Genomic DNA, 26,709 nt, shown 5'->3' with positions numbered 1-26,709 from the left:
TTTCACTGTGAGAGCATAGGGTCTTGTGAAAGAGAAGTCATTCCTCCAAAAAACTTCAGGGTCTGACCATGGCATCTTCATAGCCTTTGTCAATTTGGCTCTACAATATGACTAGAGGAACAAACCTTTAATTTCCAAGGTATGCAAGTGAGGAAGTAGCCAGGTAACTTCAAGCAGTTTACTCCTAAGCTCACAATGTTTTCAAAACACAGTTTTTGAGCATGCTTGAAGTCTATCTGTTCAGTCCCATGGAAAAACATTAGGTTTAAACAGAGCCTGGATCCTCCCTGTGGGTTTTCAATGTCTAGGGCAAATATCACTGAAAATTTAGGCTCATGTTTGCTTATTTTTTTCCTTGTTTGAGTGTAGGAATTGATCATAAAGCCTGCCCTCAAAAATATAAACCATGATTTTATGACTTCCTTTACTAACCACACTATCATTTATTTCCACCTCAATTTTTCTTTATGGAGTGATGTGATGAATTTTTTTTTTCCCCGAAAAGCCTGCATTGTGGGCTTGGATATGTCATGTCTAGTATTTTTGTCCTGTAATTGGTGAATTTGATTGATGATTGCAGGCTGCAACCAGGCTCTAAACTCCACAGCACTGCTCACTGCCTTCTCATTTAGTTTTCAAGGAACTTTCATTTTCCATGCCTCTCTCATACAGAATTGACATTTACCAGGGGCCTGAGCTCCTAAGCCTGGGGTGCCTGTGGGTGGGAGGATGCAAGGCCGAGTAAGACCTCACTCTAGTCATGGCTTTCAGAGAATTAGGTCGGAAAAGACCTCTCAAATCAAACTCATGACTGAGCACCACCCTGTCAACTAAAGCAAGGCACCAAGTGCCACATCCAGTCTTTCCTTAAACACCTTTGGGGATGATGACTCCACCACTTCCCTGAACAGTCCATTCCAATGTCTGATCACCATTTCTGTGATGGAATTCATCCTAAGGTCCAACCTTAACCTCCCCTGCTGCAGCCTGAGGCTGTGGCCTCTTGTCCTGTCACTCGTTGCGACACCGACCCGCACCTGGCTGCACTCTCCTTTCAGGGACTTGCACAGAGCCATAAGGTCACCCCTGAGCCTCCTTTTCTCCAGGCTAAAACCCCCTCTCCCTCAGCTGCTCCTCACAGGACTTGCGCTTCCAGATCCTTCACCAGCCCCGTTGCCCTTCTCTTTATTTAAAGGCGGGGGTCGCGGCGGCTCCCCGTTCCTTTCAAACCGCCCCAGACGGCAGCGCCGGTGCCGCGGCTCCCGTGCCCCAGGCGTGACGCGGCTCCCGGGGCGGGAGGGCCCCGCCGGCCCCTTCCGGGCGCGTCTCTGCCCGCGGGCGCTGCCGGCTCCTCCCGCCGCCGCCGGGCCGGCCCCGCCTCCCGCACCGGCCGCGTTCCGACACCGCTCGGCGGCCTGTCGGCCCGCGCCGGCCCCGCTCCTCCCGCCGCTGCTGCCATGGCCTCTTCCGCCCCCGGCCGGGCCTGAGCGCCGGGAGCCCGTGAGGCCTCAGCCCGCCCGGCCGCCGACCCTGCCCCGGCCGCCGCTGGGCGATCCCCCGCCGCCTCCTTCCCCGCCGCCTTCGCCGGGCTCCGCCGCTGCTTCCCCCGACCGCGAGGTCCCGGCGGGAGGCGGCGGCGGGCGCCGGCTGGAGCAGGCGGCGGGGAAGATGGCGGGGAACGGCGGCGGCTTCGCCGGAGCCGGGAGCGGGGAGATCATCCAGCTCAACGTGGGCGGCACCAGGTGAGCGGCCGGGCCGGGCCGGCGGCGGCGGGCGAGGGGCGAGCAAGGGGCAGCGCCCAGCGGCCCTGCCGAGCCCGCCGGGCCGTGGCGGGGGTTCGTGCCTGGGGCTGCCCCGCCGGGCACGGCCGGGATGAGCCTTCCCCCAGCACTCTGCGGGGCCGGGGGTACCCCGGGCAGACATGGGGCGGGTTGGCAGCTCCGCGTGGTGTCTGCCCGTGGTGCCAGGGCAGCCTGCTCTACATACACCTTAGAGACTACGGGAATCCGGCTTCCTCAGGGATAGAAGCTTTGCCCTGCTGTCATATGCGTAGGCTGCTAGTGAACAGTCTGTGTAGCAGCCTCAGAGACTAAAATATTAAAATCGCTGATACGATACCGCTGGTATCAACGAGAATAAAGAACTGTATTGTTTTCAAATGTACGCTGGAAGTGTGGAAGCTGGCAGATGTAGAGGTTTTGGCAGGCTGAGGCAGAGAATTGTGGGACAGCTGTAGTCAGAATCTGCGTGATAAACAGTGCAAACATTCCTGTCAAAATGCTCAGGCATGAAATCATTCAGATCATTGTAGCTCGAGGAAACTGAAGTAATGTGTTTTCCCAAGTAATGTGCACAACGTGGAGACAGCTATAAGTAGTAAGAACTACTACTGCTATTTTAAGAATTTTCTTGCATTACTCAGAGCATGGACTCGATCTTTTCACTAAATTGTGTGCTGCAGCCTTTCTTAAACTGGAGTGCCGTAGAAATCAATGCAGAATTCCTTTGCTTTAGTAAGACATTAGAACCTGGTTCAACCCAGAGAAACTGTTTGTAACTTGCGTAGGCGAAACTCACCTGTAATGATACTTTCAGGATAACTTTGATGTAGGCTTGGACCAGATTTCATGTTATGCTGCATAAGATTCTTCAGTGAACTCTGTATCTGAAATTACAGGCCAGTTTAGCTTTTAGGATTTTATTACCTGTGGAATCTTAAAGCTGCTTTCCTTATTAAATGCCTCTGCAGAGAAGAATTATGGAAAGGTGGTAATCAGGGAAGAAATACACACCCTCAGAGGGCTTGCCTACACCGAGAGGTGGGAAGAATGAGGCAAATTAGTCAACATTTGGATGTAAGCCGTAGGAAATGTGTGCATGGATATTTCCCCTTTAATAGAGAGACTGTACTGTAGTACTCCTGTGTGAGAAGTTTTGGTCTTTTGCAAGCTCAGCTTCCCTTGTAGTGCCCATGTCCTTTGGAAACTATACCTGAGCCATGTTTTTCAGTTTGCAAGGGCAGGTGACTCTTAGCTGATAGTGGAGTGGAAGATGTGCACAGCAAGTGGGTGAGAGTAGGGTACTGTACACGTTTCCTCCTCTTCAGTAGTTCTCATTACTCTCACTAGAAACCTGAAACTATTAGTGTTGTTTGTAGAATTGTATGAGAGGAGGAAATGAGCACTCCCCTCTATTTCTGACACAAGTTATACTGTGGAGCACGTACTAGAGAGACCCAGCTTTTCCATGCTCAGACACGAGGTCCCCACTGCTCCCTGGGATGGTCAGGTCTTCTCTCCTGTGTGTGATGGCTCTGTCACTTCTGGTCACAACTTCAGTGAATTCCTTTACGGTGAACAAAAGTCTATTGCAAGTTAATGTTCACAGAAATTACTGTATCAATTTGGGTAAATTCTTTTGACTCTGTATCTCCCTCTAGTTATAATGTAACTCTGCACGGAAAATAGACTTTGAAAATGGTTGTTTTGTAGCTTTCACTTGTCACATCTGTTTCCAATTACCTATATTTTCTTTCAAATAACTTTAAGCTGTCATATGCTTTAGGGTCTTGTGAGGATTTTGCCCTGGATTTGCCTAGTTTTCCTTATAAGAGGCCTGTCTGACCACTGCATGGAGCTGCAGATACACCGATGCATGTAAATGTTGCTGGCTGAGCTTCTTTCTGCATCTGGAAAGGAGGACTCTGGCTGTTTACATAGATTAATGCCTATGGATTAAAAGTTCTAAAGTATATGTTAGTATGAGCTATTGCTTACTAAACTAGTACCATAGTACTAAATTATAGACAGGAAATCCTGGGGCTGTCTGAACACACTGATAAAATTGAAAGAGGATGATGGTGATGCTGCATCAATCCTTATAGTAACGAGCAGTATCTGGATTAATTCTGGATCAAATTAATGTAATTCATTGTTTTCACATGCTATTATATCGTTAAATGTATCATCCCTTACTCTTAGACAGAGGTAGTGACCTGTATTACTGATAAGAAAAGCTGAGCAAAAGTACTTAGAAGTAGATTAGAGAAGTGGTTTTTATTTTTTTTCAGGAAAGGCTTTGTGCATGCTTGTGCTTAGAACACTGACACTGTAGCTTTTCTGTTAAGAACAGATTTGCCATTGTTATGTTTGCAGTGAGCAAATGCGCAATCCATGTTTTATATAGTTCCACATAGCCTCTGTGTTTCTGCCTCTTAGGGGGCATAAAGTAATGAGGATGGGGTTTGTTTACTTGCCCCCCCCTTCCCCCCCAAACCTGGAAAATACTAGCAGTGAAAATTATATAAATTATGACTAAGTATTTTCATTCAAAAATATTTTGTATTTTGTAATCCTGTACTACATGGCAAGTTGCAATGGAATTTTACTTTTGCATATCCTTTTTGTTTTCCATTAATGAAGAGGTCGCCAGAGGTTTCTTAGTCATGGCACTAGTAAGAGGATATGTACAGCCAGAGAGTGATGCAGAGCATGAGCTCATTGTCCAAGCTGCCAGTTCAGTTGTCTTCCTTCATGTTAAATCAGAACCAGAAGTAGTATAAAATAATCCATAGTTATTTATTATGTAAAGTACTGTCTGGCATCATAAGTAATATTATCATTTGTATTATTTCACAATATGATTCAGAGTCAAAAATGTTTTTTTCTTTTAACTGTTATTGTTATTGCCCCTCCCTCCTCCCCAAGAGGGGCCCAAATACCAAAATGGCAAATAATTCATGTTCCTATAAAATATTAACTTGAAGCTCACTGTAGTCTTTTGCAGTGCATAATGTAGCACCCTTTCAGTCCTAACTAAGAGCAGCAAAATAGCGTGCAGTTATTGACAAATAAACCACACTGATGATAAATATATATTTTACTGTTAGGGTTTTGTGTGTGGAGCAGTGTTTGGGTTTTGTGGAAGGTTTTTTGCAAGCATTAATGTTGAAGTGTGGGAACCAGGAAATACAGGATGTTTGGGACAGTGTGTTACAAACATATGAGGAATGTTACTTTTGTGGTCTCCAGATGGTCCTGCTTCATGCTTAAGGACAATCTGTGCAAAGAATCTGCAACTTCTGACTTGTTGCAGGTATTTTAAACATTTCAAACTTCCCAAACCTGTATGATATTAGCTTTGTAGGACAAACCAAGGAATTTTAGATAAAGCAGCCTTGCTTCCAATTTTGCAGTTGATTCTGAACTTGTAACTTTGTTTTCATAGGTTCAGCACATCAAGACAAACACTGATGTGGATTCCAGACTCATTTTTTTCCAGGTATTTGTAATATATCATCACATTCAACAAACACAAATTAACAGTCTTTAAAAAAAAAATGTTCTCAGTTCTTAATTTATGTTGTAAATCATATTAGTGCTTTTCCCCCCATCTCAAGCAATGGGACAGATTAATTTGAAGTAAGCTGTTACCAAGAGGCATCTTCTTGCTTGAATGTATCCATGGCATCTCCTCATATGTGCTGAGGAGCTGTCATTTTTAGATGGAGTATTGTGGAAATAACTTCCAGTTCTGCAGGAAAGGGACATGCCACAGGCTGTGACTCTGTTTCCACTTGTGATATTACTGGCCATATGCATTAGCAGTGCCTTTAACATTTTTGGTTTGGTTTAGAGTTTTTTTGAGTTATTGCTCTACTCTGAGTTACCTCAAAGTTTTGAGGGTTTTAACTTGTGATGCAGAAGCTGTTGAATTATTGAACATCCTCTGTTTACATCAGTGCCATTACTAGTTCTGCAGGTTTGTATTTTGTTCTGCAGCTGCTGTACCTCTATCACTCCATTTAATCCTAAAGCCACAGAGGAAGACCTAAATGCTGGCAATTTTTCTTCCTTACATTTAATTTTTATATTCTAGATGTCTTTCCCAATAAAAGCCTAGCAACTGACATATGCAGCATTTCCTGTTCCTATTTTACTGAAATGTTCAGATAAATGGAATGCCAGGGAAATGTCACCTTCTTTGAGGCATGCAAGGAATGGAACAAGGAGGAATTTCATGCTACTCCCCAGTCTCAACACAAAATATGCTAAGGAGGTTGTTCTGAAAGTTATCCAATACTGAAAAATCTCAGATAATTGTCATCCAGAATCAAATGAAAGTTGTTGGTGTTGGTGCCCATCTTACCTGTAAAATGAGATTTTGACATTGTGTTTTATATGGGTCTGGAGAAAAAATACTTTAATCTGATGGGAGAAGAACTTTGAAGTAGAATGGTGTAAAAATGAACTCATGCCACTTTTGTCCAGTGAGTCCTTACACACTGGGTTGTTTACTCATCATTTTTGCTTCAGCAGCTTTTACCAATTTAACTAGATTTTAACAAACTACACAGCCCTCTAAGGGCCTGGGAAAACTTTTTCATCCTTTCAGGCTATTTTCTTTGGAGATCTGAAGGTCATTATGATGCAGCTTTGAGACTTTCCTTAGGTGTGCATATACTTCTCCTTGGTCCAGGAGAGATATTTCACTCCTCCAGCATTCTGGCTGCTTTGTTTGCTCTGATAAACTGTGTTACCAAAAAGTAACCAAGGAGAGCTAACTGACCCAGAGAGTGTTCCTACCCTGTGTTTGTGTCAATACATTTCTGGGGGACATCTAATGAAGATTTCCTGTTTTTCAGTTTGCTGAGCGGAAGAATTTCAACACTAAAGGATGAAACTGGTGCTGTGAGTAATGAACGTGCTGTAACTCATTAATTCAGTGTTATGCTTTTGGTTAGGTTCTCTCCTAAAGCATTTTCACTGTGGGTGCTAATGGAATTACAGTGCCTGAGTCAGGCTAAACTTTCATTGAAAATGAGTGACACCTCTGGCTTTCTTGCTTATCACCTTTGTTTCAAGCTAAGGGAAACTGAACAATGTTCGTACTTCTATGCTAATTATGCATTATACAGGTAATGCAGAAACAGCAACTCTACTTGTCTTAAACAGAGCAAATGCCAATTGCTCTGTATTGCAGTGAGGTGTGATTTTCATTAGACAGGCATTGCATGTGTAGTTGAGTAAAGCAACATGGAAATGTCACTTTTTTTTTTTGGCAAAAACATATAGCCATTTCGGTCTGTGGTATGATATTCCTAAAGAGGAAACTGTAATTACAGTAATCTTGTTGAGCAATAGTAAGGCACCCAAGTACTTTGCTAAAATTGTAGAGTTTTGATGGTAATTTAATTTAAAAAAGCCAAAACCTATCTTGAGATCTTATTACAGTTACTGCATATTGAACACATGCTAGAAAGTGAAAGCATCCATTGTCCTTTCTGGAGACTAGAACCTAAAGAGCAGATTTATTAAGTGGCATCTATTCGCAACAGTGTTTGTATATATGTCCTATAGGAATTCATTAGTGGACAGTAGACTAATGAGAACAAAGAAGAGGCTCAAAAACTTTGAGTTTTGTTTATCTGCTCACTTCCTCATCTTCAACTCCTCTTTCCCACATTGAGCATAAAATAGTACTTTAGCTGATGGTTGCTCCATAACAGTACTCAAGGACAGAAATTTTTCTTTGCAGATATTTATTGATCGAGATCCAGCAGCATTTGCACCCATTTTAAATTTTCTTCGCACAAAGGAGTTAGACTTACGGTAAGAAGTTCATTTCAATCCAAAATGTGTCTTCAAGTGATGAATATTTTATCTTACTCATCTAGTTGGGTGCCTGGTATGTGGCTCAGCTCCCTCACAGATGTTGGACCAGGCCTAGAGTATATGTATGTTGTGGTGGAAACAGAAATGGTGGCATTCTGTTTTGTTAGTAGATTCTTGTAATGTAGACCACTTCTTGCAGTGTATTTCTTTATTGTTTCTCTATCTTTAATTTAATGAAAATTGAGTCAAATTAAGATCACTTTAAAATCTCAAACATCAGCATGTTGAATGCATTTTGTGGTAATTCTATAAAGAGTTAGGTAGCTTGATATTTAGATTTGTAATATCCAGTTGTATGCAAGCATTTATATTCAAAGTATTGGCTCACTTTGTTCTTGTTGGTTTATGTTTTTTTCCTATTTCTGTAGGGGAGTGAGTATTAATGTTCTCAGGCACAAAGCTGAAGTATTGGCTCACTTTGTTCTTGTTGGTTTATGTTTTTTCCTATTTCTGTAGGGGAGTGAGTATTAATGTTCTCAGGCATGAAGCTGAATTCTATGGAATCACTCCTTTAGGTAACATTTTTTTTCCTTTATGTGAGCTCATCTTATAATTATTATTGTAGTAATGGTCTACTGACAAATCCTGGGCAGTTGTGACCCTGAAGATTTTCAAAGTAAAAGGTTTTAAAAATGGAAGGATATTTGAGATAATGTAATGTTTTCAAGGAAGTGAAAGCTGAGGTCATATCTGGGTTTCCTCCTTAGTGAGAAGATTGCTACTATGTGAAGAACTGGAACGCTCGTCATGTGGCAGTGTCCTTTTTCATGGCTACCTACCTCCTCCAGGTATTGTAGTCATGGTTGCTGTCACTTGTGATCTCTGTGCTGTAACAAACAGCATGTTTAGAATACTGGGCAGGGGGATGTGGCATGTTAGTACTAAGCAGGCTATGTTTGGTTGTAGACTAGAGCAGAGGTTCTTCAGGAGCCTTTCAGTTTAATGTCATCAGCATGGGGTGCTTTCTTCTTTCTGAATGTAAAGTACCTTGGGTGTCCTATTGCCTAGTGACAAATCACCACTAATGAGCTTTCCTTTACCAACATGAGTACCTGTTAGACCTTTAAAATTCTCTGTAGAGATGAACGCATTTCATGTATTAATCAGAAGTCTAAAGGATATCTTGACAGTTACTGACAAGTTTTCTGAAGATAATTCCTTAGATGGTGAATGTCAACCTAGAGAGCAAAAGCATTTCCTGTTTCAGTGTTACAGTATTGCCTGTTTCTTGTAGCAGATAAATTAAATTTTCATCAAAATGCACAAGTGTTAAAGTATTTCTAAAGTGAACTAACATCTGTTATATTGCTGAAGTTTAAGGAGGGACACAAACCATTTTTTTTTTTAAATAGGCATTCCCAGCCGTAAGATAAATAATACTACTGGGCCACCGACTGACATCAGAACGGGTCAGAATGAGAGTGAGATGCATGGAGGTGGTGTCCAGCCTACACTTGCTGGTACGGGGGAAGGTACAGTCCGACTAGGTGAGGAGTGTCAGCTTTAAAACCAAAGCAAATTGCAAAGATGCTTGTCTCTGGGAAAGAAGAGCTGTGTGGCTGTAGCTGGTTTAAATATGCTATTCTGTGATTGCCTGGTTAAAATTGCTGAATGCTTAGTTAAAGATTACTCCCTATACAGTATTGAAGGCTCACTACTTCACAGTCCAGGTCCGAGGCTTGAGAGAAAGGCAAATCAAAGTTCTTCATGCAGTCTTAGCATGGCCCCTTAGACAAATGCCTTATACTGTACTAAAACCATAATCAAAACCAGAGTGGCCACTGTCTCTTTGGTCTTTTTTCAGGGCCTAATTCTTGCTCTTCTACCTCTTCCTTGTTCTTGGTGCCTCACTTGCCCTGAAAGAGTCAAGTTTTTAGAGTAAAGGTAGTCTGCACAGAAAAACTGTAAGTGAGATAGACCTGAATTCTGTCATTTTTCAGCTTTTGACTTTGCAAGCAAAATGATGCTGTTACAAGTGTTGTATTTCTGTCATAATCCTGTAAATCATAGCAGTGTTAGGAAAATCTAGACTATGTTAAAGGGAAATCTACGTAATATGAAAGAAGGGTATGAATTGCTGATTCTTAGTGAGTTTGGAAACAGGCAGCCCTGGGTAAAAGGAGGTAAAAGGTGCATTCCTCAAGCATTAGTTCTGTAGCATACCAAAGCTGTGAGGAGCAATACTGTGAACTACAATCTTGCTGAAAATGATTCTTAAAAACTTAATTATCAAAGTTTCTGTTGCACATCCTAGCAGAGAGCTCTATCCTGTTATAGATGTCTCTGCTCTTCTAATACTTGTCACTTGCCTAACTTCAGCTTTGTTGTTTTCAGGATTTCCTGTGGACCCACGCAAAGTGCTAATAGTAGCTGGCCACCACAATTGGATAGTAGCTGCCTATGCCCATTTTGCTGTTTGCTACAGGTAGGAATAGAGTTGCCTGTCAGTTTACAGGAAGCTAAAAAAATCATTATTATTGGCTAAGAGCAAAGCAAAATTCTTACTCTGAAATAGCAGTAGATAAATGCATTCAGTCTCATCCTACAAATATGAGTTGCTGCTTTTTTTTTTTGGTGAAAATAAAAAGCTTGATAGGAACTCAAATTTTGCTTTGATGTCAGTATTGATACTGTTAGAAAAGTTGCAAATTGATACAACTATTTTAAAGCAGGCCTTTCAGTTGAAAATTAATTTAAAAAGTTTTCCTGCCGTGAGTTTGGAAACAGTCTGTGATGTTACACTGTCAAGGAAACTGAAACAGTTAATGAATTTTTTTGCTACATAATTTTGCTACCTTGTCTTCATGTTTTTTTAGCTGAGCAGATCTGTTAAACACTTGCTACTTCACTTGGATGGCTGAAAAATGTCGTCAATGTCTAGAAAACAAACTGGGTTTTTTTTAAGATCAGGTGAAGATAAGCAACACCTCCACATTACAGAAGCTGTCTTTAGTTCACATCTCATAGTCTTAATTTAATTGGTGGCTGTCTTTCAGATAGAAAGTAATGTTTTAACAACAGCTGTTGCCCAGACCAATCTAACATGGTTGTCATACTGTGGTTCAGAAAAAGAGGGGAGAAGATTGTAATGTGAGCAGCTTCTTTCTGCTTACTGCCAAGCTAAAGCCATATTTGCTGCTTATTCACTCTCTAAAATATTAACTCAGTTCCTTAAACTTTGTAACTTTAATCACATCTAACTTACATGCACCACTGCAAATTTTTTTGGCTTTGATTTGTATTAAATGTGTATTCCCTTGCTCTGCTTAATGTTTTTGTCTGACAGAGAAAGAGGCAATGATTGGCAATTGGTTTTGTGCTAATTGTCCCCTTTTTAGGATTTTATCTCTGACTGTTTTCCTTGGTTGCTAGCTCACTTTTGAAAGATTCTGCCTCTTTCCTGCTTGGTAAACTACTTAACAAGACTTTTTGCCAATGAAATTATGTCATTAGTGATGCTTTTGATGAATCATGTCAGACTTGAATGGCTGGTGAGAGAGGGTGCAGGTCAACATGCCAGTTTAAAGTGCTGCTTTTCTTCTCAGAGACTCAAGGTAGCAGTCTTGTATTCTTTTTTCTTCCAAAACTTGAAGGAGCTCTAGGAATACAATGGTGGAATTTTCCCTCCTTCCTTCTTCTAGATCAAAGTACAGGGCATCTTAAAGATAATTTATTTGTTTTTAATTTTGAAGTATGACAAAAGTCTTTAAAAATTTGATTATAAGGTTTGCGATAATGTCTTTGTTGCATTCAAAGTCTTGCTACTGCAATTGTGCTCTTAAATCTATTCATTACAACTTCTGTATGGTGCTTCAGCTCCAGGCAGGATGCAACACTGAAGTGAAATAATGGCAGCAATGCTAAAAAGTACACATATCTTTTTGCTTTTAATTTTCTATAACTTGACTGCAGAGATCTAGTCTGCTTTAGCTCCATTGCAAAGTATCTAAATTATTGCCTGAATTTAAGTAAGATAAATTGTGCCTACACTATTTAAGTCTTAAAAATGCACAGGAAAGTTATTCTCTAAAAATAAAGCTTGCAGTCAATTCAGTATTATCTGCTTACAGTACACCATAAATAGAAAATGTGTCTGGAGAGGAGAGTTTTATGCTAAAGCATTATTTGATTTCTTGCATGATATATAAGCAGATTAACAGAGTTTTCCTCTAAAGTCTTACACTGAATGTCATTATCTAGTGTTTGTTAGCCCAAGCTTTTGGCTTCATCTTGTAACTTTCATATCAGATGTGCTTATATTAAGAAAAAGCCCAGTAGCTGCAAAGCACTGAAATAATATGCAATATCAGACTTCAAAATGGGGAAAAATGCAGCTCTTGTAGACTGTAGTTCTTCACTAGAATTTGAAGTTTGTGGCTTAGACTGTAAGACTGAATCATCCACACTGGTTCAGGATCAGCCTGGGCTATCTGTTCCTGAGTCTCTGACATCTGCTCCCTGTTCTCCCCTTTGCCCTTCCAGAATCAAAGAGTCATCTGGGTGGCAGCAGGTGTTCACCAGTCCCTATCTGGACTGGACCATTGAGCGGGTGGCTCTCAATGCCAAGGTGGTTGGAGGACCTCATGGAGACAAGGACAAGATGGTTGCAGTTGCCTCGGAGAGTAGCATTATCTTGTGGAGCATTCAAGATGGTGGTAGTGGCAGTGAAATTGGTACATATCATTACATGTTTATTTTTTTTTTTTCTTTTGTGTGTGTGTCTAACTAGAAGGAAGTCTGAGACCTTGTTTTGAGGTATGTGTGATTTCTGGTGTTCAGTATTCACTTTCATGGATTGACAAAACAAGCTATAGTGCAGCAACCTGTTAAATTGTTTTAACTTCCTTCAGTTCTGCACCAGGAATCCTGTCTCAAAGTCAGAGATGGAGAATAAAAGAGCACTGAGTAACCAATACTTACTGTTCAGTTTGAGGATTTGTGTATAAATTCAAATTAAGAGTTTAAGTTTTCCCTAGACTTGCATTTGAACTAAGCCATTACACAAAAGAACTAAGCTTTGGAGGTGGAAATCTACAGATACAAAGTGATTCTGCTCTTTCCTTTCCTTTGTGTTATTAAAGCCACATTTTTACTTAGAGATGACAAAAATACTTCAGTTCTCTGTCGAATGTGGTTCATAAATGGAGTGTGGAAGATGAAAATTTCTTGAGTTTATATCTTGGGTGTCAAGATAGGAAAAAAGCCCACACTATTCCTTTAAGCATACAGGAATTACTGCTTATACACCTTGGCACTGAAGGACACACAATTGTACGCTTTAGAAACAGCAAGAAGACATTTCCTGAAGTAAATATTCCCTGGTACTGCCTGATGGCTTGTCTGAGTCATTGCTGTTCAAATATAGGGCAAATTTGGGAGGCACTGAAGGGAACAGGATTTACAACTTCCTCTAGCCTAATCTCTGGTGTTTGAATAGCCACTGCTATACCAGTAATGTCTGTTTCCTCTGGCACTGGATACTGCTAACAAAGTGTGACAGCAGTCTGGTTATGTGAGCACTTTTCTCTGAAACTTAATGCTGAGGTAATTTATTATTAGATGTATTTCCAGAATTGAAGCCTTGAGAATTATAGTAGCCATAAATTAAAGTCAAAATTACCAATTTCAAGTTTTGACCCATGTGCCTTTAAAGAAGAGCTTATTTGACAGATTCTCAGGCAATTTCTAGCTATATTAATGGATGTTGCATTTTTTTTCCCTGCATGAATGTGTGAAAACACTAAGTCATATTTGAAGATGGGGAAAGGCAAAGGTCTTGTATGAGCTGTGTACTGCTCTTTTACTTGTGGCTCTTAGAGTTCTTATATATAATCATGGTCAGCAAAATGGAAAAGGAGATTCCATTGTATTTTTAAAAAAATACAAAAGGTGTGTCTAAGAGTTGAATATGAAATTATCTCCATTAAATGCAGTGAGTAATTATCAGATCTGAGAAGCCTTTTCTTCTCCTTTGCTTATGTTGACTGAATCTTAAAGACAGGGAAGAGTTGGTGTGACAGCTGTACTCCTGTAACAGGCATTGCTTTAAGCACTCTGCCATTACATTCCTCCTGCATTTTCTGGTTTCATTAGCTGCTTGTGGTACCTTGGGATTTGCAGTAAGATACAAGAAGCAGCATCTTGGATTTTTTTAAAATCAAGTGCAAGGAGACACAAAAAACCATAAGTGGACTTTTAGTTCAAATAAAAACTCTAAAATATGCCAGTATCGCAAAGTTCTGATAGCTTAGCCTATGACTGAAAATGGCAACAAAGCTGAAGCAAGGACTTTTGCTAACCAGGCTGTACTGCATTCAAGTGACACTGTGAAACAGAGTAATTCCACTTGGGGCTGGAGGAGGGGGGAAGCAGACAGAAAGTGCCTGCGGGATGAAATTCTCAGTCAGACTGACATTGACCAAAATGTACTGCTGTTCTTTTGGATAATAGGTCATGCTGATTGGTTTAAAAAATGCTTGTGTTTAATAGTTGTAACTTGAACGTAGCCGTTTTGTTTCCTTGTGGAGACAAATGCTCACAGTGCTGCTTTGTGTTAGAGATACAGTACATTGCTGTCATCTTGTGAAAGAAACTACTTGTTCCAAACAGTTGCTGGAGCCTGGCAACACCATCCCCAGCAAATTGTGTGGGCTGGCATCTCTGTGATAGAGCTCTCCCAGAGCGCTTTCTTCCCTTTCCATATTACTTACATAAGACACTGCTGCCGGCTTGCTGCTGTAAGCACTATTTTACTGAGAGGGACCCTTAGGACAAGAGCCTGTCATTACATATAGTGTTGTCTCCCCTGTGGACAAGTCTCAAGATTGTTGAGCCTAAGCAGGACTGACACTTCAAATTCCTCCAGACCATTCAGGCTGTCTTCCTTGATTTCCTTGAACCTTGTCCTTCTCTGGAGTAATCAATTCTAGTTGTTTCTGTGGATTTTTTATTACTGCCTTTTTCGTGTGCCCTGTACTGCTGAATCTTATCTGCATTGAATGATTGTACTGTGCCCTGGAAAATGGTTTAGCACCATAATTAAAACAACTTCCTCAGATTCCTTCTTGGATATTACAGAGGGCTGACTCTTGTGTGGGAATGACAGTCTGTTCATTTGAATTTGTCCTAAACAATGTTGAGGAATTTTCCAGCTGTTGGATACTCTTGTTTGGACAACATCTATCTGCTACAGTTAAGGTATATTAGTGAGAAGTAATATAAATATATAGAGTGAGCAGGATGCAATAGGAAATTTGTGAGTGAAGCTTACACTTTGGTGTTGTAATGTATCCCCAGAATTTTTGTACTTACCAGGCAGAAAAACATAGCCGAGAAGTATTTACAAACCAAGTTAATTACAGGGCTGGTTTGCTGGACTTCATAGCTGGCAAACTTGAAAATTACCTCAGACCTTTTGAGTATGCTGTAACTGTTAAATGCATGGCCAATAAGTAGTACAAAATGTAGTATGCTATCCAAGTTCACAGTTCAGTTAAAGTTATTCATGTGGGATCTATGATGAGACTTGGAAGCTCTAAAGAAAGGATCAATTTTGTGGAAGGCCTCAGATGTCAGGGTCAACTACAACCACAGCCATCAATGCCTGTCAAGAGCTGCACTGTGCTGATTTTTATTAAGTGAAATGTTCTTGATGACACATTTCTCTCACTTGGAAGGCCAGCATTTATTTGCTGGTAAGTTTTATCTTCCAAATTTGAATAGTATGTGATGATTGGAAACTACTTCCCTGTATAGCTTCAAGTTTTAAGAGCCTGTTAGCCTGTACTCTCTGCTTATGGACTGCAACCAAATAATGGATCTGGGAATGGAAAGAAAGTAGGCTTTTGCAGGCTGCTTATTTGTCTGAGTTCAAGTGTTTCTACTAAAAGAGAAATTAGAATGTATTCAAATATGGTCACATTTGAGTTGTTCAGTCTTTTCCAAAGAATAAGGCTGAAGCCTTGTAGTCATATTTAATTCCTGAAATCCATTTTCAAAATATTTTTACTTGACTGGACTTACCAAAAAACCATCATCAAGAATTTGTAATATTTTAACAGGTAATTGCAAACTAGTATGTCACAAATTTGCAAAACCCGTGAAATTACTGCTTCTTAAATGATGCTTCATAGTCACAGCTAAATTAAAACCCACAAAACAACAAAAATTTCTGTTTGCTGTAATATAGTTTATTTATTTTAAAGCCATTGGAGAACTTGATGGCTGTAGAAAAATATTTGTATATTTCATAAGAGCTTTTAAGCTTCTCTTGCCTCTTTTCTCCTTTCCAAACAATGATGGTATTAGCAGAGATGACATCACAATGCCATTCATTGGAACCCAGTTTACTGCGTGCATGGTGCCTCACCGAGCACACTGCAAACCCAGTTTTGGCTGTTCTTTACTTGCTACTGGAATAAATGTGATTTGATAATAATGGAAAGATTCCATTGTTACTGTGCTTTTCTCTTTATTTTAGATGAGCTTCACAGCCTCTTCATTTTTTGCAGGAGTGTTCAGTCTGGGAGTGCCTGTAGATGCTCTCTTCTTCATTGGCAACCAGTTGGTGGCTACAAGCCATACAGGGAAAGTTGGAGTGTGGAATGCTGTGACTCAGCACTGGCAGGTCTGTTCAATGTTCCACATCACTTTTTACAAGCTGGAATGCCTCTCTAGTAAAAAGAGAATAAAATCATTTAAAAGCATGTGGGAAATGCTAATCACAAGGTTTTCAGCCCGAACTTGTGTTATGAAGTTTATCACCTGGGTATTGTGCCTGTGAACAGAATGTTGACTTGTTTGGTGTTGCTAAGTATGCTTTTTAGGCTTTCAAATGAAAGGATGTTGTGTGTTTTGGGGTAATAAATGTCAAGTACCAGTGTATTTAAACTTCTTTATGGATTACTAACTTTGTAAAAAGTTCATTAGCATCATAGGAAAAAAAATCATGGGGAATATGTGACAGCAATTTCCGGACCATCTGAAAGAAAACAAGGCAGTTTGGTATCTGGGGATCTTCAAAGATGCTTTACAATAGGAGACTCTTTGTCAACAGAAATACATGACTGTACTTAATGATGCCTGTCTTGTGTGTGGATGCTTCTGGCTGCACTGATTCTTGTTGTCCGAATGCACACTAAATAGAGAGATCCATGGAGTCAATATGAGTCTGAGAAACAGTCCAGCATTCAAATAACAAAGCTTGTGATGCAGCTGGATGTATACGTTTGTGGCACAAAACCTGGATGCACTGAAAATCCCAAAAATGTCTTGCAAATCTCAAGAGGCAGCACTGACCTGAGGCTGCTGCACTGTTTGCTGACTGAGTTCTGATTTGACCTTTAAGTGACAGTACTGGTAACAAATAACATAGATAATAGGTGTGGGATAACTCTGCTTCTGCATCAGAGACAGGTTAGTATGGCCTTGAATCAAACAAAACATTGTTTAAAATTCTACTGATGGCTTTCAAAATCTTCTGTTAAGGAACAACTTAATGCTATGTGGCAAGCTGGTGTTTAACAGTATTTTCTAAAGGAACAAGTAGTAAGAAAAAAAACCTGCTGTCCCATTCATCATCTTTGTTTTGGGGGGAGCCACAGAAATCTTTCTGATCACCTGAATATTTGACTTGGAATAGTCAGCTTGACTGACTATTCCTTTGGTGAAAGCATTTCTTGTTGAAGAGTAGGAAATCTTTGAGAGGCTTATATACCAGTCTATATTGTCTACATATATACCAGTTTATATTGTCTATAAAACATTTTGGATGGTTTTTTTCAAGAGGGTGAGAATAGCTCCTTTTATAAACAAACGAAGTCAACCAAACACAAAACTAACAAAACCCACCCACATAAAACCAAACCAACAAACAAAAAACCCAAAACAATACCATTTCAAGGTGCTTTCTGTATCTTGGGCTCTGTTGCTAGTAAAAAAAACCCAACCCACAAATGTCTTCCTGTAGATTTTAATATCCCTTTAGAACACATTTTTTCTTGAAGAACCCCATAAAGATGTAAAGTGGCAGGGTTAATCTTGAAATTCTTAATGAGAATATCTGATATGTAACTGACTGCTTTCTATGAGTTGTCCACAGCTCTGGACTTAGGATGCAATCATACTTCCTTCAGTGAGAGAGGTTTTTGTAGAACAGTGTGCTGATGCTCCATTTCAGAACAACAACTTCATCTTCTTTCAGGCTGATGTCTTTCTAAGTTCTACTTTTATTTGTGCAAATCTATTCTTCCTTATGTGGTGATCTCTGATGTATTACACCCTGAAGATGTAATTCTGATCTCTGCATCTTATTAGTTTTTGCATCTTCTTCCCTTCTTGGAGATTTTAGCAGACTACTGGGGTGGTTTCCCTAATACTTATTCCTCTGGCAATGTTCAGTTGCATGCTAAAAGGAGGAGAAGGAGGGTGTGGGTGCTAGATACATTAGTAATGGAATTCTTAGCAAAGGAGAGCTTAAAGGAAGCAGAATATGAAGTGCTATAGAGTAAAAGGTAGCATAAAGTAGAGTGGGACAGAAAATCCTACTAGGCAAAGTGAGGACTCTCACTGGCCACGCTTTACTGTTATACAGGGTTGCTCTAATGTTGTTTCCTAATGAAAGTTCACATCTTGGCAGATGCAGCTGCTGAATCATCTCTAGTGTTCCTATCTAGGAACACTAAGCAATTCTCCCTACTGCAGAAAGAAGGAAGATAAAATGTTTTAGGGGCTTACAGACCATCCTTAAGTTAGGAAGGGGTACTGGTTTAGGGTCCAATCTCTTTGGGATGTGGGGAGGTTTCTTTGGTTGGTTTGTTTGCTTTTATCCGGCTGATTCATTGTAAGTATTTTGCATTTTTCAAGTCTCTGTAGCAATTGGAAGGATGATGCTGGTCAGAGAGAAATGAGAACTTAGGCTGAAATGTCCATTAATTAGTATTCAAGGTCTATTAAGTTAACTGACTGAAACATAGAGTACAGGACAGATACCATGACACTGTGCATGTTTGAGTGCTCTGGATAAAATGGGTTTTGGCTTTTTCCTCCTCAGCACTGAAGCAAAAAATAATTGTTTGAAATAGGACATTTTACCTAGGAGAAGCTAAACTTTTTCTTTGCTTGAAATCTCTGTCCCACTTGGAGGAATAAGCATTCCTTTTAATCCTAGAGGGTAAAGAATGGGCACATGTAATCTCTCACCTTGAGTTGTAGACCAGTAAGTAAAATATGACAGGGCTGTCTTCCAGTTTGCTTGGTGTCATTGTGTGTTGGAAATGAGAAACTGTAATGGAACAAGAATTTTTATCCTTCATTATATATCTGCTAGAGGCAGAGATTTCTGTAGTTTGGCAGAGTGATAAAACATAGAATAAAAGAAGGCATAGATTGGTAACATCTAGTTCCTTGGTCCAGAAATCTCTTAAGGACTTGTCAGAAATGGAAGAAGGGAGAGGACAGAAAGAGTGAAACACACTCACTGGCAAATGGGAAAAAAAAATCTACTTTTGAAGACATGGTGTAGGTGCAACTCTCGAAGCTGTGTTCCTTCACACAGAGAAGGATCTCCCAGAGCAGTTATGCTGATTTGTCTGCTGAACTCCAGGACTTCAGATCCAGTTTGGTAGAGGAATACTTCAAGAATGCCATTGTACATGCAAGTGTGTGCACAATGGCTTCAGTCCAGTTCCAAATTCAAATGATGTTCAACAAAACACACCAAAAATGTCTGAAAACTGAGGAAGTAACAACTTAAAGTCCTGATTTATTATTTCTTCCTTTCTATTTGTGTTAGGTTCAGGATGTTGTTCCTATCACAAGCTATGATACTGCTGGGTCTTTCCTGCTGCTGGGCTGTAACAATGGTTCTATCTACTATATAGGTAAGAAATGGGAGCAAGGTGGAATAAAAAGGAGGTGCTACTGTTTTTTTGTTACACTCTTTAGTTGACTTAAGTTGCATCAGAACAACTCTGTCTAATGAGAGTAAATATCTCCTCCCCACAGACATGCAGAAGTTCCCACTTCGAATGAAAGACAATGATCTTCTTGTGACAGAATTGTACCATGATCCCTCCAATGATGCTATAACAGCTCTCAGTGTCTACCTCACACCTAAAACAAGTCAGTATTCTACCACTGTCTCTTCACTGAGAGTTTGTTAGAAATGTGCTTTTCTGTTTTCTAAATGGACATTTCCTATTTCCTTTTCCTTTTCTGTGATGCTTAGCAGGGTTAAAGGTAGGCCTTGATGTAAACAAAGAATTTTTCTTCATTTATCATCTTCAAATGAATGATGAACACTAGGCACAGCTGTTTTCCCTTACACCTGTAATCTGTATAAATAGGTACATATACTTACATGTATTCCTATATTAATGCTTGTGTCTAATGTATCTTGGTAGGTTTTAAGCTTTTTGCACCAGAGAGGTGCTTGGGTTATGAATTGTATTTGCTGAAATAGTTTGTGCTGGACTGGGCAAGGGGGAGACACAACCCTGCTGCTGTGTCTGACTTGATAACCAATAAGCTAAGAAACATTTCCATATGCAGCTTGATGATGCTTTTTTAAATTATGGTGCAGTTATCTTTTAAATTAAAAAGAGAAACAATAGCAACAACAAAAACCCAAAGCAAAGTAAAATTCAAAAGAGCCCAGACTGGGAGAAAGTTGTTACTTTCACATAATAATATGGATACCACAGTGACTTTTAAAATTGTAATTCTTTCTTTGCTTTGCTTTCCTATTTGCCTCCAACTAAAGCAGAAAAATAAATGTTACATGGCACCTATAGACCATATCACTGTGAGGAGTGCCAAAATATCTGACTATATGACTTCCTCCATTTCTTCTTTGAGGAGGGAGGAGAAAATGGGAAAAGAGGCTTTTGTTAAGACACTGTTGAAGCGTGTAGTATGGAATCAAACAAACCTGGGGTCATTTTAGTGGCAAAGTGTTTATGGGAAAATAATGAGTGTTTAAAAAACATAACTTTCTTACTGTGGAAGCTTGGAAATACTGCTTTCTGCTGTCTCCTTCCCTGGCCCCCAATAAGCCTAGCTTTTATTCCTGGGGGAACAACTGTGCTCTTGCTTGTTGTAGGTGTAAGTGGCAATTGGATTGAGATTGCATATGGCACCAGCTCTGGAGCAGTGAGGGTGATTGTGCAGCACCCTGAGACAGTTGGGTCTGGCCCTCAGCTCTTTCAGACCTTCACGGTTCATCGAAGCCCTGTCACAAAGATCATGCTCTCAGAGAAACACCTTGTGTCAGGTAATGTGTGCACAGATGGGTACTGGTGGTTCTCCCTCCTCCTGAGCAATGCAGTATTTGTATGCTATGCTCTATAACTTGCATCATTCCCACATTTTATAGAAATGAGTTGGACAGATGTGGGGATAAGAGAAGGGCTAGATTTGCTTGGATCCTCTTTCTTAAAGTAAGCTTCCTTCAAAGCCTTTAGCAGTTGATAGGCCCAAGTTTTATTTGACCACATACTAGAACAACTCACTCTTTCATTTGTGTCTTATTTGAAGGTTGCCATTTGTTGAAATAAAAGGGCTTGTAAACAAATGTATCTATGTGAAGTTTTATTGTTGTGTGCAGGTCCTTCCGCACTAGTTTTCTTTTAACAGCCTTTAAGGAGCTTTCTGGGCTGCAGCAAAATGTGTACCATCTCCTCCTGGGCCCTAGAAAAAGCCTTCCTATGACTTCAAAGGGCTGTCTCTGTTTCTTTTCTCTGCAGTCTCCCAGTGTCTGTTGTGCTATTCTTATGCTTAGGAACGTGTCTTACTTGCAGAGAAGATGCAGTCACTCCTTCCTCTGTAAAAATCTATTTCATCTAGAATCCAGCAGCCAGGGCATGGCAGAGAACTGGTCTACATCTTGCTGCTGTCCTGTTATTTAAAAAAAAGGAACAGGAACATGATACCGGATTATACTGCAAATAAAGAGCCCAGAGGTCATCTGTTCCCCTGCAAGTTGCTGCTAAACCCTCAGTACCAGGAGAGGGCACATCTCTATGTACAAAACTGAGTTCATGAATGAATTCAATGGAATAGGGCTGTTGTGTGAGGAGGGTTCTGCTGCCAGGCTGCTCTCATGACATCTTGTCCTAGCATCTGCACACAGGGGACTGAAAGGGGCTGTAGGCTATTAGTGCTAGACCAGACCTTAGTCTGGTGCACCTATCTCAGTTTTTTGAATTTCTGAATGAAGAAACAAAACTATTAGAAAACAGGACATCAGCAAGAATTTGTAGACTGTTAGAAAATTGTCTGGAGATGCTGTGTGACCTCACATTGACTAAATTGTTGATCACTCAGTCTTGAAATACTATCCATACACATGATCATTAGAGAAGTTTATCTGAATGTTTTGTAATCCCTTGTAAATGCCTATCTTTTCTTTTCTAGTTTGTGCTGATAACAACCATGTCCGGACATGGACTGTGACTCGGTTCCGGGGTATGATTTCCACTCAGCCAGGCTCAACCCCTCTTGCATCATTCAAAATCTTATCCCTGGAGGAAGCAGAGAGTCATGGCAGTTACTGCTCTGGAAATGACATTGGTAGGATGTCTCTGGTTTGTGCTGTGCCTGTACCTTCACTAGTCATATAATGGTTTAACAGACCTTCAGCCCTATAACATGCAAGATAATGGGTGTAAACTCTTATGCACTGCTCTCCCTTTGAAACGATGGCAAGGATCTGTAAGATTCACTTGGAGTTATTATTTAGGCTATAGAGAGTGAGTACACTTAAAGGACTTACTCTGAATGACAGAAAAAGAGACAAAAAAGTCTTTGGAACACAGATACCGTACCTCTCCCTTGAACAAACTGATGTAGCATTTCAGTTCTGATTTAACTAGAAAATGAGAGAAAGCACAGGAGACTGTATTGAGCAGATGAGCATAGCAAACATTTGGTCTACTGCAAATTCTAGTTCACTGTTCAGCTGGAGTTAAACAAAGCATGGAAAAAAATTCTTAAATGACTTTGAAGTGGTGACAAAGTTCACTGAAGCCCTGCAACTGCAGAGGCAAAGGGTGCTAGCACATTGCTGTAACAAGGTATACTGAAGGAACGTGTGTTGGTAAATATGGGTAGACAGGTAGTTTAGATTCCTTGGTGGTCTGAGCCTCACAAATGAACCTTTGATGAATAAGGTGCCCTGTGAACACAGGGTGGGGTCAGTTGCAAGAAATCTGATTAAGCCTTTAGACATGTAGGAGCTGCAAAATAACAAATTACTTACTCTTATTATAGAGACCTAATGTAGGGTTTGTGCTGACATAGTAATTCCTCCAGGAACACACAGCAAACTTAAGAATGTGTGTCCCTTAGAAGAACAAAAGCTGATTTAGATCTGTAGAGACTGCTAACCATTGGATGGCTTTTGCTAGCTACTGGTCATCTTTGGCTTCCTGCTCTTGATACTTTAAAATTGCAGCGGTCATACTCATATGAGTCTGGGTCTTCAGAACTGTTTGGGGGAAAAGTTGAGAGGATTGAAACAAACAAACAAGTGATCTTTCCTTTTTTTCCTCTAGGACCCTTTGGTGAACGTGATGACCAGCAGGTGTTTATCCAAAAAGTTGTTCCCATTACGAATAAGCTGTTTGTTAGGCTGTCTTCAACTGGGAAAAGGTACATCCATGTTTTAAGTGGGAAAGAGTCAAGACTAGGCCTGTTCAGGTGGTGATGTCTCCCTGCTCCATGCTGAGTGCATGCAGTTGCACATAACAGCCTTCTATTATGCTCGACACCTCTGGCTGAACTCTGCACGCCAGTAACAGACCTGTTACTTAATGATTACTACAACCTCAAAGGCTTTTTGAGAAGCCTGATATCAGAGACTCACTTCATGATGGAGCTCACAAAACAAACATTTCTGTGCCTCTACAGAATATGTGACTCTCAACCATGGTACCATACTAACATTTAATTTCAAAACTCATGCTGGATTTGCTGGTGGGAGGGATTATGCTTCTCACAAACAGGCTTCTCTCTTTTTTTGCTTTGGCCTTGAAGATATTAGAACCTTTACAATGGGGGTCCTGTTTTCTAGGTCATCTATTCAATTATCTTCTTAGGCTTGAATTCATAATATTCTACTAACATTGCTGCCAACATAGTAAAAAAAATGTTGTCAAATCCACAGCTGCTTTTCTTCCTTTTAGGCTAGGAAGATGACAAGAGATCAGAAAATGACAATGCATCTCAGTTCTATGCTTCATTTTTGCAAATCTTGCCTAATAATTTTTAATCTGGATGAAAACATTAATGCCTCAACACTATGACTTATTTTGGCACTGCTTGGGTGAAAAGTTCACTACAAACGGCCAGTAAAACAAACTACCCAGAGCATGAGCAGCTTAGTTTTGGGAGTCCTTTTCTTCTCATCACTCCTCATAAGCTGCTCAAATAAAGGGGAAAAAAGTAATGGAGGTCTGCCATGACAAGTGAAATTGCAATTGTGATATGACAAGTTATCTTTATAGATAACATCTACATTATAGATATATCATCTTTGTTTTTTTTGTATATCTTTTTTTATAACTTTTGTGGTTAAATGTGCTGTTTCTGCAGGTTAGTTTCCTAGAGTGTCTAGCATGTGAAGGGGCTGGTTTCTGTCATTGTTGTGAGAGCCTTAGCTTTCTTATCATTGCAAATAGCAAACGGATATAGAACCATGTGGGGGCTGCCTAATAAACAAGCAATAAGAGTGCAGATGGACTGGGGGTGGGAAGGGATTGTCCGCAGCTGAGCAGTGAGCCAGTCATACAGGGGAAGGGAAGGAATTTCATCTGGAGAAAAGGTCTTTTTTCTGATGGCAAGTTTGGCGCCTTCTCAGAAAATGAATGAACCAGTACTGACTTCAGTCGCCAAATTCTGCCAGGTGCAATTGTTCAGGTAATTTGGGATTTCTCTTCCTGTAGGATCTGTGAGATCCAGGCAGTTGACTGCACTACCATCTCGTCATTTACTGTGCGAGAATGTGAAGGATCCAGCAGGATGGGCTCCCGGCCACGCCGCTACCTCTTCACTGGACATTCTAATGGCAGCATCCAGATGTGGGACCTGACCACAGCTATGGACATGGTTAATAAGAGTGAAGACAAAGGTAAGTTGTGTTATGCCAGGACTGTGGTCTGGTTGTTGTTCGTGTCCTCAGAGGTGCCTGACTGCAGTAAATGGAGTTGGCCTCCTTGACCTGCTCTCTCTCTTGCAGATGTTGGCGGCCCCACAGAGGAAGAGCTGCTCAAGCTGCTTGACCAGTGTGACTTGAGTACATCTCGCTGTGCCACACCCAACATCAGTCCTGCCACCTCAGTTGTTCAGCCAAACCGGCTTCGGGAATCTAATTCCAGGTAAGTCACCAAGGGTGGCACCGGCCACAGACACCAAAGGTTTTTCAGGTAGGCAAACGGGTTTGGTGAATTGAAGGCTGTAGCTAAGCCTCTGAATTCATGCCCTAAGTGGCTTAAACTACACACACATACTCCTTGATTTCTACTGGTTTGTATGCATGCAGACTGAAGTATTCTCAGAGAATCTGAAGTGATCTGGAAGCCTTTGTGTGGTGGCTGTGATGAGTGTATTGCTATTTTTTTTGTAGTGGTAATTGCAGTGGTAGGTGGGAGCAATGGTGTGCAGAAGAACTGGCTGCTATTCTCAGCCTAACATCTGCTCTTCTTGTATTTTCTGAAGCCTCCAATTGCAGCACCATGAAACAATCCACGAAACTGCCACGTATGGCTCTGTGAGGCCATACAGAGAAAGCCCCCTCTTGGCAAGAGCAAGGCGGACAGAGAGCTTTCACAGCTACCGGGACTTCCAGGCTTTTAACTTACCCAGCAAAAGCCCAACAGAAAAGGCAGCTGCTGCAAATGGGAATTCAAGCCAGACAGAGGCCAGGAAGGCAACAGCTGAGGGCGGTGCAGCCGAGAGGAAGGCAGTCCAATCAACAGCACTTGAAGTGCGAGGCACAGGTGTGACAGATGCAGGTGGGTGTTGCAGTACAGAGGTTCACCGCCTGCCAGAGAATTCTCTGGATCTCAAAAGAAGAGGACCAGAAGAAGAGAATGAAACCAAAGCAGAAAGCAAAAAGAAAATGGGATTTGAAGGAGCTGGTTTCCTGGGAAGAAAGAAAGTGCCTCTCCTGGCCTCGGCACCAGTCCTTGCTGAAGGTGGGCCTGAATTACCTGGTGCAGCTTCTCCATCACCTACAAAAACAGCTGCTTCACCACGACACCGGAAGAATGACTCATCCTGCCAAGACTATGGCTTGTGAAAATGTGTCTGGTGGCTAAAACAAGGTGCAGGTGCCCTCTGGCTGGTAGTAGGCATGATGTTACATGGTGTGGGTTGTTTCTTGAGTGAGATTTTGTTCTCATATAAATATTCTGTTTTATTCTGTTCAGAATAAAACTTGTAAGGTTATGAGAAAGTTCCTAGCTGCTGCCAAAGCTTTGAAGGGTTGTCCACATCAATGTGTGGCTTTATGTAATGCTCCAAAATGTAGTACGGTACTTGGTCCAAAATTTTGTTGTGCATTCTTGCGTAAATGTGGTCAGGCATGTGATATGTTGTCATTATTTTTGTTTTGGGGAAAGGGACAGTGCTAAAGGAAAACTTGGTTGCTGAGCAGAGGATGCCCTTTAGATGCAGCTGCACATTGCTCAACAGCACTGCTGCTGTCTTGGGTGGATTTTGCCTATTCACAGAGCTGCCTCTGTAGTCTTGTCTAATGAATGGGATCCTTGCTCTTTATGCTGCTGTCTGATATCTGAAATGTTTTGTGCAGGTTAAGGAGGAAGCTATCCAAAATAGCATATGATTTTGCCTCTTAGTCCAAATAAATTGCCAGAGGAGTGTTGCTTGTACTTTCTGAAAATGTGTGGTATCAGATGATGGATTTTGCTGATTGTGACTGAGAGAATGCATAAAAATATGCTTGGCAGAATACACACAACTCTTGAGGGCTTCCTTGTCACTTTCTCTGGAAAAAGGACAGAGATGAATATGGGAGTAG

At 40.9% G+C, this 26,709-nt stretch overlaps 1 protein-coding gene across 1 annotated transcript; it reads left to right on the top strand.

Moving 5' to 3' along the window:
• The first annotated feature begins 1,324 nt into the window (after positions 1–1,324).
• KCTD3 (potassium channel tetramerization domain containing 3) lies at positions 1,325–26,649 on the top strand. Its single transcript, XM_071426121.1, has 18 exons — positions 1,325–1,742; positions 5,227–5,280; positions 6,644–6,689; positions 7,537–7,610; positions 8,130–8,188; positions 8,381–8,461; positions 9,026–9,160; positions 10,008–10,098; positions 12,156–12,346; positions 16,184–16,299; positions 19,465–19,552; positions 19,677–19,793; positions 20,773–20,943; positions 22,086–22,241; positions 23,225–23,321; positions 24,614–24,798; positions 24,907–25,045; positions 25,386–26,649. The coding sequence occupies exons 1-18, from the start codon at positions 1,669–1,671 to the stop codon at positions 25,966–25,968; spliced, it is 2,457 nt and encodes an 818-aa protein (XP_071282222.1). The 5' UTR covers positions 1,325–1,668; the 3' UTR covers positions 25,969–26,649.
• The last annotated feature ends 60 nt before the right edge of the window (positions 26,650–26,709 follow it).

The sequence above is a fragment of the Agelaius tricolor genome, unplaced genomic scaffold (genome assembly GCF_023055355.1).
Source record: "Agelaius tricolor isolate 1412-34295 unplaced genomic scaffold, bAgeTri1.0.p SCAF_1, whole genome shotgun sequence".
NCBI lineage: Eukaryota > Metazoa > Chordata > Aves > Passeriformes > Icteridae > Agelaius > Agelaius tricolor.
This window is presented reverse-complemented; position numbering and strand designations above follow the sequence as displayed.